This window comes from Sinohyriopsis cumingii, unplaced genomic scaffold (assembly GCF_028554795.1).
Source record: "Sinohyriopsis cumingii isolate HCF-2022 unplaced genomic scaffold, ASM2855479v2 utg002707l, whole genome shotgun sequence".
In the NCBI taxonomy this organism is placed as follows: domain Eukaryota; kingdom Metazoa; phylum Mollusca; class Bivalvia; order Unionida; family Unionidae; genus Sinohyriopsis; species Sinohyriopsis cumingii.
The window spans coordinates 110,289-124,276 of NW_028316277.1; the positions used below are offsets into that span (position 1 = coordinate 110,289).

Below are 13,988 nucleotides of genomic sequence, written 5' to 3' on the forward strand. Positions count from 1 at the left end.
TTTAAGATCAGTTGTTTACTCTCATAAGCATGCTCATAGAGTACATACTACAAATATTGTCTGGTTATCAGATGCCATAGCTACACCTTTAACAATAAACTCAACAAAGGAAATCAGCAAAAGCTGAAAGTAGAGGGTGGACAAATATAAGCAATGTTTATAAACAAATTACTGTAAAAATTATAATCTAAAAGAAAATTTAGCTTTTAAAACATTGTTTTCTTGAGCTGTAGGTATTTTTTTTACTAAGCTTACATGTCAGTATATACTGGATTGAAAGAAAATAATATTCATCTTCAGTGTCATGGTTGTCACATTACATACATTATCTTTCTCTTTTGTCCACATGTGACTGTTAACTAATCCCATGGATTCCTTAACATTAATAATTACCAGTAATTTAGTTAATGTCAGTGGGTTGATTGATGCCAAATTTAACTAAATGTTTCAAACATTTCTTGCTATGGTGAATTTAACACTTGGTCAATGAGTTGATTTTGATACATATTTTTTTTAATGTTATTTTTTAGATTTTTCAAAAACAAATGAATTTCATCATCATATAACTGAAATGTTTTAGTTCAATATGAACCAAATAGGTTACACATATTGTGCCTCATAAGACTTAATACAAAAGTCACGAACAAAATATACAAAATTTAAAAGAAACATGTTCCATCTATAATTAACTCTAACACCATTATGTAAAAACATTTAAATATCTTATTATATGCAAGTTTTCCGTTCTTGCTAATGGAGGAGCAACAAATGAACAGTATGATTTGAGCACCTTTGAGTTAAATTGGACTACAGTTGACCCTGTAATGAACTGAATCACCCAGACTTCCACAGACAGAAATGAAGCATACATTAATTCATAAAGTTTAATGTAAATAATCCTTAAACTGAATGGCAAGACAACTATATAATTTTATTTTAGAATCATTCTTCACTTTCCATGTGTCGGCTTCTATTTCCCTAACTGAGTATGTCTAAGAATATGTGGAGACCCATTTGTAAGTGCCATGACCATCTGATCCTTTTATCAAACAACGGGTCCATTTCATCCATTCGTTACATGCTCATTTAATTTTACATGTTTGATCAGGCATTCGATATACCTGTTCAATCCATCATTGCGTATCACACACCCAGATTTGAACTAGTTGCCTTCTTTGACATCTGCTCATAGATGCTTTTAGTCCCAGTGAATCAAACTTTTATAAATCCTAGTTTGGTTTGAATTTTATTCCTACAGTAAACCAAAAATATTTAGAAAGCATAAAAATGTATGTAATAAATACAAAACCACATTCATGTTTTGTACTAAGTCGTGAAAAGAACTCGTTTGATATGGTATATGAATACATTTCAGCCTGATGGCATCACTGTATTCCTACACCATATCAAACTTTTTCTTTCCATTCACTCAGAACAAACCAGTTTTGTGTATTTATCAAATGACATATTCACTTCATCCATTTATCAAATGGCAAGCCCATTTCATCCATTTATCCAATGTCAGGTTCATTTCATCCATGTATTAATTGACAAGTTTATTTCTTCCAGGTATCAAATGGCAAGTCCATTCCATCCATTTATCAAATGACAGGTTCATTTCATCCATGTATTAAATGAGAGGTTCATTTCATCGTTTATTAAATGGGAGGTCCATTCCATCATTTATTAAATGGGAGGTCCATTTCATCATTTATTAAATGGGAGGTCCATTTCATCATGTATTAAATGGGAGGTCCATTTCATCATTTATTAAATGGGAGGTCCATTTCATCATTTATCAAATAAGTCCACATAAACTGTGCATGCATGGTTTTTCTGGTTCTCCAGCAAATTTTCTTCTCACTTGTTCTAGAAAAATAACAAATATACATGTTTTAGACTCTTTTATTACATAACTTCCTGCAAACCTTTTGTCAGTAAAAAATTGGGTATTTATATTTTACTTACTGATATCTACCTCAAATACAATATGCCATGTTAAAATCAATATTTAAATCAAAATATAAAGTCAATTGATATGGTAGAGCTGAATTGAAATTTAATGTAGTTAAAAAAACTAGAAAGATTTTTAAAAAATTGCAGAGTTTAATGAAAACAGTTCTGAACAATCAGTAAGTTGTTGTTGTTGTAGGGTTTAACGCCATTTTTCAGCACAAGATAGACTATACATGGCAGCCAGTATAATTGGTGGAGGAAGAACCCTGGAAAACCCCGGGAAGAACCACTGACCCACCAGAAGCTACTGGCAGGCTTTATCATGTACCAACATTAGCCGAGGCTGAGACTCAAACTCATGGAGAAAGAGGTGAGATGGCAGTGATCTGTAACAGCGAGCGCATTAGACCACTCTGCCACTCGGGGCCCCAACAATCAGTAAGGCTCTATGTCTTTGTTCAAAGTCAATCACAATACATCAATGAAGCAAATTATAAGAAATGATCAGATACAAAAACACCAACCTGCAAGTGCCCTTCTGTCAATTGCAACTAAGGCCTCAAATAACAATTTCAAAATATTTTCATCTTTTCTAACGCCATGAAGCCAAATCATGAAGAGTCTGTATCCATGTTCTTTGTAGCTACTGGCACCTGAGAGAAAAGAAAAGGGAGAAACTATGATTTTCCATCACACAACAGCAACATTATATGAGAAATATAACTGCAGCACTAAAGTTCTTGATGTGAGAAACATATAACTAAGGCATAAATAATCCCAGATGAACCACAGATGACATTCAGACTTGCTTCTCTGACAAGACTATTGATGTACTTAGATGTATGCTGTTTGATATATTTAATTTGTATTGTGTACTGGCTTTTATCCATGATTATATGTTATGTATTGTATATCTATATTGCATGACTGACCTTGGTCAGTAATTGAGTTTATGGCCTACCTGGACCTTCCATTAGATTTAACGTTTGCAGGTGAGTTGGCAAGGTAGGTGCAGGGTTTGGGAGACCTCCCCCATTGGGGATGATTAATTCTTTCAAAGTAGATGGGTGTACAGTAAAAACAGCTGGATAAATCACCAGCTCCCAGCTGATAAGGAAACCCTTGCTTACCTGATTAAGGTCTTGTTATTTTGTAAGCAACGTATTACATAGCTAATATATCTCTATGATTTTAGAGTATATATTAAGATCATTATTAATTAAGTAAAAGTCACACAGGTCATGCAGGTATTCAACTTTGATGACAATTTCAGTAATGGGTGTCCTTTGTTAAGAATCTGACTCTTCATACCTTTAAATGGCAAGTATTCATTTGGATCCTCATTCACCCATAGCTTTTTGGGAGTTCATTATTTACATGCCCCAAGAAATAGATGTGGTGAAATCAATGTTTAAGTATGTGTACATATTTGGGTGAGATCAACCTAAAGGTGTGATCACCGCTCTGGTGGCCTAGTGGTTAGAGCTTCTACCTCAGATATGGGATGTTGTGGGTTCAATCCCCGGCTGAGTCATACCAAAGACTTACAAAAATGGTACTAACAGCTGCCTTGCTTGGTGCTCAGCATTAAGAGGTTAGTGTTAGGACTGGTCGACCTGGTGTCAGGATAATGTGACTGGGTGGGACATCATACTATATGTCTGCGGCATGATGTCCTAGTGCTAGACATCACTATAAACTGCTACACTGCAGACATTGTAGCGATGTGACTGAAAAATTGTTAAAGCTACGTTAAAACCAAATCTCACACAGACACACTAAAGGTGTGATCCAGTACAATCTGGATTGAAAGCTATGCTTCTGTGATGTCACAATAAAAGCTGTGCATGTTGCTAAACAAATATCTACTACCCTATGTTGGGATGATTGGACTCAGTGTACTCTTCTCTTGACCTAGTTTAGTACTTGGCCACCATTGTAAAAGTTCATAGCAATCAATAATTTTCTTTTAGAAGTTTCATGATAGTTAAAGTACAGAGCATTCAATAATCAGGAATGAACAGACTTTGATTAAACAAACTTAGTATTAAATTTTAACACAAATTATGTTTAATTTAAGATGAGTAAATGTGTATACATGACCTGTATGACTTGTACTTTAGAGGCAAACATGTTTACAGGTGTTGAGTTCAAAGTCTATTTTTAAAAAAAAATAATGTTCTAGAAGCAAGTTGTTTACAAATTTAATTGGAAAATGACCATCATCCTGGCTTTGTTATTGTTTCTTAGCTCTTTATATTAATATTGTTTACTTCAGAATTACTCATTCCTATCTTAAGAACCAAAGTGGAATCATTATTATTGTTGTGTTCAGTTTTTAAATTGAGAGGATTTATTTATTTAAATTATTCACTAGAATTAAAAAGTGCTCAGTATTTTTTAAGTAAATCACTATTTTGGGATTATTATGAATTCATTCAATGACATTTTGGATTATATCATTGTGATACATCAAGACTGTTAGCACATTAATACATTCAAGGCTATTGACACATCAGCACAATCAAATTGGAATTAATTTGGAATTAATAGATCTGGACTTGTGCTAGAACTTTGGGACTATTTGGGATTTAATTTACAATACTGTAAGTTCTTTTTAAAGTTTCACTTGATTTTCTTCAGAAATAAATTACTTGTTGAATTTTACAAAACGTCATGGTTTTGAATCTTTTCTGTTTCTTAGTTTGCAACCATACAGTTGTAACAATCCCAGAAGTCAAGTCTGAATATGCAGGCATGAGAATTACAAATTTAAAAAAATTCCCTTAAGTGTCAGTGTGTGTGTATGTATATAAGTATATATGTAAATATAAGAAACTATTTCAATTATTATAGTTTCAGACTAAATGAGAACAATTTACAAGCATTAATCATAAATACCAAATTAAGGAATTCCCTGGATATTTTCATGCATGTACTGTATAATGTATACAAGATTAGATGATGGTGGTAGAAGGACCTAGAACATTTTTTAAAAGCAGTCCAACGCAACCACTACCATTTCACTGCATTGTGGGACCCTCTGCTGGTGATGAGGTAACTGATCAATTTGCTCTGCTATTCATCCCAGCCTATACTACTGGCAATACCATTTATCTGTCTACACATGATAGAGAGGAACAACAGTATGAAATAGAGCACTTACCAGTATACTGATGTTCAATAGCTCGAACATGATCTGGCATAAATTTCCAATAGTTAGCTAATTTCTTCCAGTCATTTTCCTTCAAATGCTTTGTTGCAAGTTTCCATAGTAACTCTTTCATAAGAGGAGCTGAAGGATGTGCTGGTTGGCGCAAATATGTGTGGGGATCAATATAGTCCAAGTCGTTTTCATGGTACTCCTGCAGGTTGTTAGTATAATGGTCAAAATTTATGGCACATTATGCTTTGTTTGGATACTTTCTGATTATTGTATCTCATGTTTCGACTTCATCAATTTATTGTGATTTTATAGCATTTTGCTATATTGGCTGATTAATTTTGGACAAAATATTATCTACTGTGTTGCAAAATAATCTTCAGTAAAAAAATGAATTTTTGTAATTTCAGGGCCATATTTATGTCAATTTGTGCAGTGGCATGCATATGACATTTTATATTGTCATTTGTTCATGTAAATACACATTTTTCAAACTGCTATTACAAAAATGTAACAGTTTAAATAAGGATTGAATGGCAAATAAAGTTTAAAACTCACATTTATGTAGTTTTTCTTGGACACAATTCAGCAGAAAATTAAAATTTATTACAGAGAATCATAATATTATGAATTCACTCAATTTATTTTAAACTTTTTACCATATGGCTGTCAGTAATTGTAATTAGAAATGTGAAGTAGTCCGATTACTAAAGCAAATATTAAATGTTAACTCACCCTGCTTGTTGAGTAGTATCGCTCCGCTTTGATTATCATATCTACAATGGCCACAAAGCTTCCCCTTGCTGCCAGATGTAATGAAGTTTTCCCAGTCTATAAAGACATTTAAATGACTGTTACAATACACATAATCTGCCTGGGCAGCTAACTAGTTGATGGGGAGGCCACTAAAAACACAATTGTGATAGAATATGCTATAAGAAATTGAGTTTGGGGAACATGTCAAGCTTATGTTTTACATCTGGATGCTTTTGAATGCCATCATATTATTAGGGAAGTCATCCAAACACAACTTTGATAGATGATAAGAATTTCCACACAGTTGGAACAAAACTGGCCCAGTGTAGCTTTGGGAGATTCTAAACACGTTTCCATTTTGGCAATATAATAACTTAATTACAAGCTGTCCAAAAGATTACAAAAAGTTGAAATTTTTTTTTCCTTTAAATAAACCTGGATACATGAACAAATAAATTTAAAAAAATCAGATATAATTTTAAAAAATTTTCACCATTATGATTTCCAGCAATCTGATTGGCCATGCCCTTTTGATTTTTGTTTGGTTCATACCTATGTAAACCCAATTTTTTTTAAGTCAAGCCCACCTACACTACTTTTCTGTATATATACTCAATGAATGAGGACTGTTTTTATAATATAGGATTACTCAAACTACACTACTTTTCTGTATATATACTCAATGAATGAGGACTATTTTTATAATATAGGATTATTCAAATTCAGTTCTTCTTATATAACATTTTAATTATGATCCAAATACTGGACCTTTTTTCAAATGAGATATATCTGCTAATGCTACAAGTAAAAATTAAATGAATAAATAAACATTGCTTACTTATCTTGCTGTGATGACATTTTAGTACCATGTGGAATTAATCAGTGAGTGAATATAGATAGTAATCTATGATTTGAAATCTGCATACCATTACAATGTGGAAATTTGAAATTTGTTCTGTAGAATAAAACAAAGGAGAAGAAAAAAGAAAACTAAATAATGTGGTCACAGTGGGAATCAAACCCACAACCTTCATATTCTTAACATGACACTCTAACCAATTCAGCAATGCAGTCACTTGACAGATGTAGTATCAGATAATGTTTAAAAGCCAGCATAGTTGGTTTACAGAGTTTATGTATACACTTTTACTTAAGGATTTTTTTATTACGAGCATCTAAGATCTTCTGGCTGATCAAAATTGTGTATTGAAATCAGCTGGCAAGCTTTCACTATTGTGTATTATTGCATCTTAATGAATGCAATTCAAAATATGATTAAGTAAAAGAATGTTGTCAAACTATGGATTTATTTATGCTGTTGAATTTAATTACCGTATTTGCCAGCCTCTAAGTCAATGTGGAGTATAAGTCAAATCAGCAAATTTGGCAAATTTTCCATCCTGCATCCATATATAAGTCAATGCTGAATATAAGACAAGGCCAGTTAAATACTTCGGATTATGTTTTTCACTTTGTTCCACACAGAATATCAACTTTCATCCTGCCTTTAACTCAGTAACCTTTCTGGTCAGGATCATTAAATGTAACTAAAAATACCTAATTTGTTTCACACAAAAGATTTTAAATGTATTATGTACTTTTAGCTACATATAATGACACTGACCCGAAAATGTATTGTTACAAAGAGGATAAAACTTTAGATGCTGTGTGGAATTAAACTTCTGGTTTCATAAATATTAAAAGTATCACTGTATGCTATTTCAGATTATCTGCAATAGGGAAATTGCACCATTATTACTAAAATGCATTTTTGGGGTGGGGGAGAGAGATACAGAGAGAATGATGCATATGTATTCCATCACATTTTTCTTTTTGATCAAAATCAAATATTGTCTGATATATGAGAGAGAGATAGAGAGAGCTATTCATGGATATTTTTTTCTTTCTTTTTTAACTTATTGCCTCTGTGTTGCTGAAGCTTTTGTCAAAGAGAGAAAACATTAATAAATGAAACAGTAAATGTAAACTATAAAAATACATACCATACTCCTTCAGGGTTTAAATATTCACAATAGTTATATCCATATAGTCTCCATTAGGTTAAATGCCAAGAATGACCATTTTGCATGCTGTCTAATTTTCTTTGCAAGTATAATGACCTCTCCATTCCCAACAATTAAGATTTTGTTTAAAGTGCATGTACTCTTCCTGTACTGAGGTGGCAACTGTTTTTGATCTTTGCTCATGCTAGATGTACTTTAAATTGCTGTCAGTTATTGGGCAAGTTCAGAAATGTCACTGGCTGAGAAATTCACAATAGTAACCACCTGGCATTTCCTTTAGCTATATGGTACAGTATTCATAATACCCATGGGTAACCTCATTTCCCTATTGGTAGCCTTGCTAATCTGATCTGGTCTGCAGAATCTTGACCTCAAACAGGTGTTATCTTGGAATGACTGAATACAACCATAGCATATTTAATTGGCATGTAAATACCACTACAAATCCATGTGATTCTTTTAATAATGGAGGTGGAAACAAAAATTAGAAGGAATCACTTAACTAGTGGTATTAATTGATAATGTAATATGGTACTGCACTTGTACACAAGTAAACTCAGTCATCAGGTAAGTGAACAATACAGATTTACAATTGTGAAGACATCTCTGTTTGTTTGTCTCTCTCTCTCTCTCTCTCTCAAAGGGGCATACAGATTATTTGATCATTAGGTGCAAGAAGAAAATTGTGATGGAATATGTCTTTGTAATGGTTATTTATCTTCTAACTTGTAAATTCTAATACACATATATGTAATTAAATTTAAACAATGTATATTACAAACAATGTACATTACTGGTGCATGCTGCTTTAGCACAATTACATCTGATCTATGTTAATTTTTAATACTAATGATCATGTAATTGTTTAAAATACCCACTGTGGGATCCTATATTTGTTCATACACTATTTTTTCCCCAAAATGAAATATTTTTTGCACATTATTTGTTGTACTCTTGGAGAAATATTTTCCATGCATAAAATAAGACAAAGAGTGATTCGGATGACATAATCCATATATAAGTCAATTCGGAGTATAAGATGAAGCTAAGATTCTCTGGTCAAAAAGTATCATGTTATAGGCCAGCAAATACAGTATAAGGATTGCCTGTTTATTTTTTTTTAAACTGAACGAAGTATGAAACAAAAAAAAAACACTCTACAAATTTTTGTACAATCCACTTCATGGATCATACAGTTTCACAGCACTTTTTCAGTTCATACTTCGTTGAGTTTTATAAAAAAAAAACATAAACAGTCGATCCTTACATGTGTTTGATCTTTAACCCTCTCCCAGGGGAAGTCACCCCCTTGCATATGGTAATGATAAGGGGAATATAACTAAAATGTTTAGTGCATTCTCACCATATGGTTTAGTAGAATTGGTAATGGAAAGATGGACTGACACACAGACAGATGGTATTATAATATTGCCTGCTAAAGCATAGGGATAAATACTGACACAGGAACAGTGAAAAGTAAATACAAATAAAAAAGGATATTCAAAATGCTTTTTCTAATGACAAAAATGTGCTTAACAAAACCATCCTATACATTACCTACTTACTTAAATTTCATCACTGCTCTGTCAAACCAGACAAATGCTCTGTCAGACCAGACAAATGCTGTCAAACCAGACAAATGCTCTGTCAGACAAGACAGATGCTCTGTCAGACCAGACAAATGCTCTGTCAGACCAGATAACAGTAAAACATTCTGGTCATTCTGCATTAAACATTTTAGTCTGTGAAACAATTTGATCATGAAATGAAGCTGTTGAGAGTTTCTCAGGATACTTGTAAAAGAAAGTCTGAATTTTTTCAAAAAGTTCTGTCATATTTGTGGTCCACAAAGCAAATGAGATGATTGTGGATTGAATTATATTTACCTTTTCCCTAGCAGATAGACTGAGATGATTGTGGGTTGAATTATATTTACCTTTTCCCTAGAAGATAGACTGAGATGATTGTGGATGGACTTATATTCACCTTTTCCCTAGCAGACAGACTGAGATGATTGTAGATTGAATTATATTTACCTTTTCCCTAGCAGACAGACTGAGATGATTGTGGATTGAATTATATTCACCTTTTCCCTAGAAGATAGACCGAGATGATTGTGGATTGAATTATATTTACCTTTTCCCTAAGGGGCCCAGAGTGGCCAAGTGGTCTAAAGCGCTCTCCATTACGGATCACTGCCATCTCACCTCTGTCTGCGTGGGTTCAAATCCAGGATTCGGCCAATGTGGGTATGTGAGAAAGTTTGCCAGTAGCTTCTCATGGGTCAGTGATTCTTCTCGGGGCTTTCCCAGGTTCTTTCTCCACCATTAAGACTGGCCGCCATGCATAGCCTATCGTGTGCTGAAAAATGGCGTTAAACCCCACAACAACAACAACAACCTTTTTCCTAGAAGATAGACTGAGATAATTGTGCATTGAATTATATTGACCTTTTCCCTAGCAGATAGACTGAGATGATTGTGGATTGAATTATATTTACCTTTTCCCTAGCAGATAGACTGAGATGACTGTGGATTGAAATTATATTAACCTTTTCCCTAGCAGACAGACTGAGATTATTGTGGATTGAATTATATTTACCTTTTCCTTAGAAGATAGACTGAGATGACTGTGGATTGAAATTATATTAACCTTTTCCCTAGCAGACAGACTGAGATGATTGTGGATTGAATTATATTTACCTTTTCCCTAGCAGATAGACTGAGATGATTGTGGATTGAATTATATTCACCTTTTTCGTAGAAGACAGACTGAGATGATTGTGGATTGAATTATATTTACCTTTTCCCTAGAAGATAGACTGAGATGATTGTGGATTGAAATTATATTCACCTTTTCCCTAGAAGATAGACCGAGATGATTGTGGGTTGAATTATATTTACCTTTTCCCAGCAGATAGACTGAGATGATTGTGGATTGAATTATATTTACCTTTTCCCTAGAAGATAGACTGAGATGATTGTGGATTGAATTATATTTACCTTTTCCCTAGAAGATAGACTGAGATGATTGTGGATTGAATTATATTTACCTTTTCCTTAGAAGATAGACTGAGATGACTGTGGATTGAAATTATATTAACCTTTTCCCTAGCAGACAGACTGAGATGATTGTGGATTGAATTATATTCACCTTTTTCCTAGCAGATAGACTGAGATGAGTGTGGATTGAATTATATTCACCTTTTCACTAGGAGATAGACTGAGATGATTGTGGATTGAATTATATTCACCTTTTCCCTAGCAGATAGACTGGCATTTCCTGCTAACAGTACCTCAACTTCGTCTTGAAAACCATTCTCCACAGCTAAATGTAGAGGTGTCTGTAACCGCTGACAATCAATAAAATAACATTTAGTATCTAACTCGTGACAAATATCATCAGAAATTATTTGAATTGTATATTGTCATCAAAATATACTTAAAAATGTTTTAGACTTTAAAAGATCCTACAAAACCAAACATCCTCGCATATTATTACTTGCATACTTTAACAAGAATTCACCAGACTGCTGAGTCTAGCCTGCTTTACCATGGCAAAATCCAAAAATCTTTTTGCAAGATACCATTACAAAGGTGGTCCTGGTGTCCTGGCTTTGATTCATAGGTGAGATAAAAGTCAATTTCATCAGAATATTCAATAAGGGCTTTCATTATCAGCTGGAAGACAGGTGATTTACCTGGATACTTTTACTTTTTACCTGGCCACTTAAAAAAAAAACATTAACCTGTATCCCTATTGGGCAATGTCTCCAAAAGCCCCAGCCTACTTTGACAAGTCACCTTCCAATTTAAAATCTAACTGAAGGCCCTGTCTATGATTCATAGGTGTGACAAAAACCAATTTCATCAGAATATCCTAACAAAGTACATGGAAATTAAATAAGTGATCCAAGTGCTTAGGGGTTTTCAAGTTAAAACAATATTCTAAAAGATTTTTTATAATGGCAATATTTGGGCAAAGACCCTGATTTTCCATTTACTAATATTTAATTCATTTCACAGAAAACTTTGCCTGACTTTAAACTGAAAATGGGTGATTGTTTTATGATTCTGTAATGCAGAATGGGGGTTACTATTTACTAGAGGGTTTAAAGGATTCCTTCATAAAAGATTAGAGGATGAAACGTGATACTACATACTAACATGAATAGAGAAAGGCTGTCATTGCAAATGACTGTTGATGGAAAAATAATGAACTCTAAATACGTACATTGTTGGGCAGATCAACTTCTGCTTTGGAATCCACTAACAACCTTGTCAATTCTCTGAAGTTGCCCATAACAGCTAAATGTAGTGCTGTATTACCTTGCTGCAAATAAAGACGACTAAATGATACTGTATATACAAAGAAAATGTGTTGTTTTGGTGTCTTCAGCTTCTAGCAAGCTTTCATTTTCTACACTCTGGAAACGTAATTTTGAATGTTCTCACTCCCCTTTTCCTTGTAGCTGATGTAGAATGGAATGGGATCTTGTATAATAACTTAGCATTTACAAACTTCCCATAAAATATGAGTGCCATAAAGTAACCAGATGTTTCAAACAAGCAGAACTTGTTTATCATGAATGACCATATAGTCATAAGTGAGAGGGGTTTCTTTCATAAATTAGCATGGCTATTTTCATTTACCATATGGATGAATATTGGGACCAAATCCTTTAAAATAAACTTGACTCGAGCTTAATCATCATGAATTCTTAAAAAGTGAATAGATAAGAAATACAATCATTTAAAAGTAACAACTTAAATATAAACTATTTAGTTATGCCTGTTATGTATATACAAGACGAATCATTCATGGAAAGTCTAAGATGTTTTCTCTGGAAATTTATTTTATACTTGATCTTTATAAATGTAAATTATTTTAAGTATGTATACATTATGCTAGAGTAATATTATTTAAGATTGTTTACTTTGCTTTAAATTTGTATCATTTATTGCATACATACATGATTTTGAGCATTCAAATTGGCACCATGCCTAATGAGCTGTTTGCATATTTCTGTGTGTCCCAACTGAGCAGCAAAGTGGAGAGGAGTCATCTCCCTCTGCAGGCGATAACAACAGTAATGATAATAATAATGAATGGCAGTAGCTTCACATATTGCTGTTGTTAATTGTAATAACTGATACATGTTATCAAAATGCAAATTTCTGTAAAATCATAAAAATTTCCAGTCTACCTCATTTATATGTAATAGAATTGATTATCTGATTCACATTTTGTTCAATTTTAATTTCTAATTTTGTTATTGAAAAGTATTAAGTTTCTCTCTTTAATATAATTACACCAAAAGTATACTTTAAGAAAAAATACATGTTCACATAAAGTATTTACTAAAGATTCTTTTTATTTTTACTTATACACATTTTCAAACTCTCTATTACTGAGTTTAATTTTCACTCTTCAGATTTCTGCCAACTTACAACTGTCTCACAGCTTGAACTGGCATTACTGTTCAGTAATACTTCTACAACCTCTTCATGTCCTTTCTCAGCTGCAATATGCAAAGTTGTGCGCCCCTCCTGTAATGAAAAATACAAAGTTCATTTTTACTCAAGATTTTTTCAAATATAATAATAGGCACATTATTTTATACAAAATTTGAATTTGTAAATGACCTGTGTCAACATCCCATAGCAAAATGAAGATTTAACTAGTCATTTGATGGTGCAATATTACCACCACCAACACCACCAAAGATAATTCCTGTATATATACTGATTAAATTCAAACAGTATCATTAGGACCATCAATTTCTCAAACTCTCCCCCACATCCCAACCCAGCATAACCCAAGGTCCAATCCTATCTATTACACCATGTTATTACTGCATGTCTAAATAAGTTTGGAGGGAAAAAATATAAATACCATTATAACAACTAATTTTATATTTTTGTACATTTGACTTCAGACCATGACTTGCCAACGAACACCAGAGAAGAGAGTCAAATATAGTACATGATCACTATAGAAACAAGCAATGTTAGGTTTGAATTTCCTCCCATCAATTTAGGAGGCAATAGTGTTGGATAGGTGGACAGACAGAAGTACAATGGGAATTA

General features: G+C 33.1%; 1 protein-coding gene across 6 annotated transcripts in view; it reads right to left on the bottom strand.

Moving 5' to 3' along the window:
* Positions 1-13,988, bottom strand: part of LOC149770099 (ankyrin repeat and death domain-containing protein 1A-like) — a 58,659-nt gene continuing 44,671 nt past the window's right edge. For all 6 annotated transcript variants that reach the window (XM_089949399.1, XM_089949400.1, XM_089949398.1 and 3 more), the window contains 8 exons: positions 13,350-13,448; positions 12,872-12,970; positions 12,133-12,231; positions 11,153-11,251; positions 5,855-5,950; positions 5,123-5,321; positions 2,481-2,609; positions 1-1,869 (listed from right to left, as the gene is read on the bottom strand). In XM_089949399.1, the coding sequence (XP_089805525.1) occupies positions 1,799-1,869; positions 2,481-2,609; positions 5,123-5,321; positions 5,855-5,950; positions 11,153-11,251; positions 12,133-12,231; positions 12,872-12,970; positions 13,350-13,448 (891 nt within the window). In that variant the 3' untranslated portion in view covers positions 1-1,798. The remainder of the gene's footprint in view (positions 1,870-2,480; positions 2,610-5,122; positions 5,322-5,854; positions 5,951-11,152; positions 11,252-12,132; positions 12,232-12,871; positions 12,971-13,349; positions 13,449-13,988) is intronic.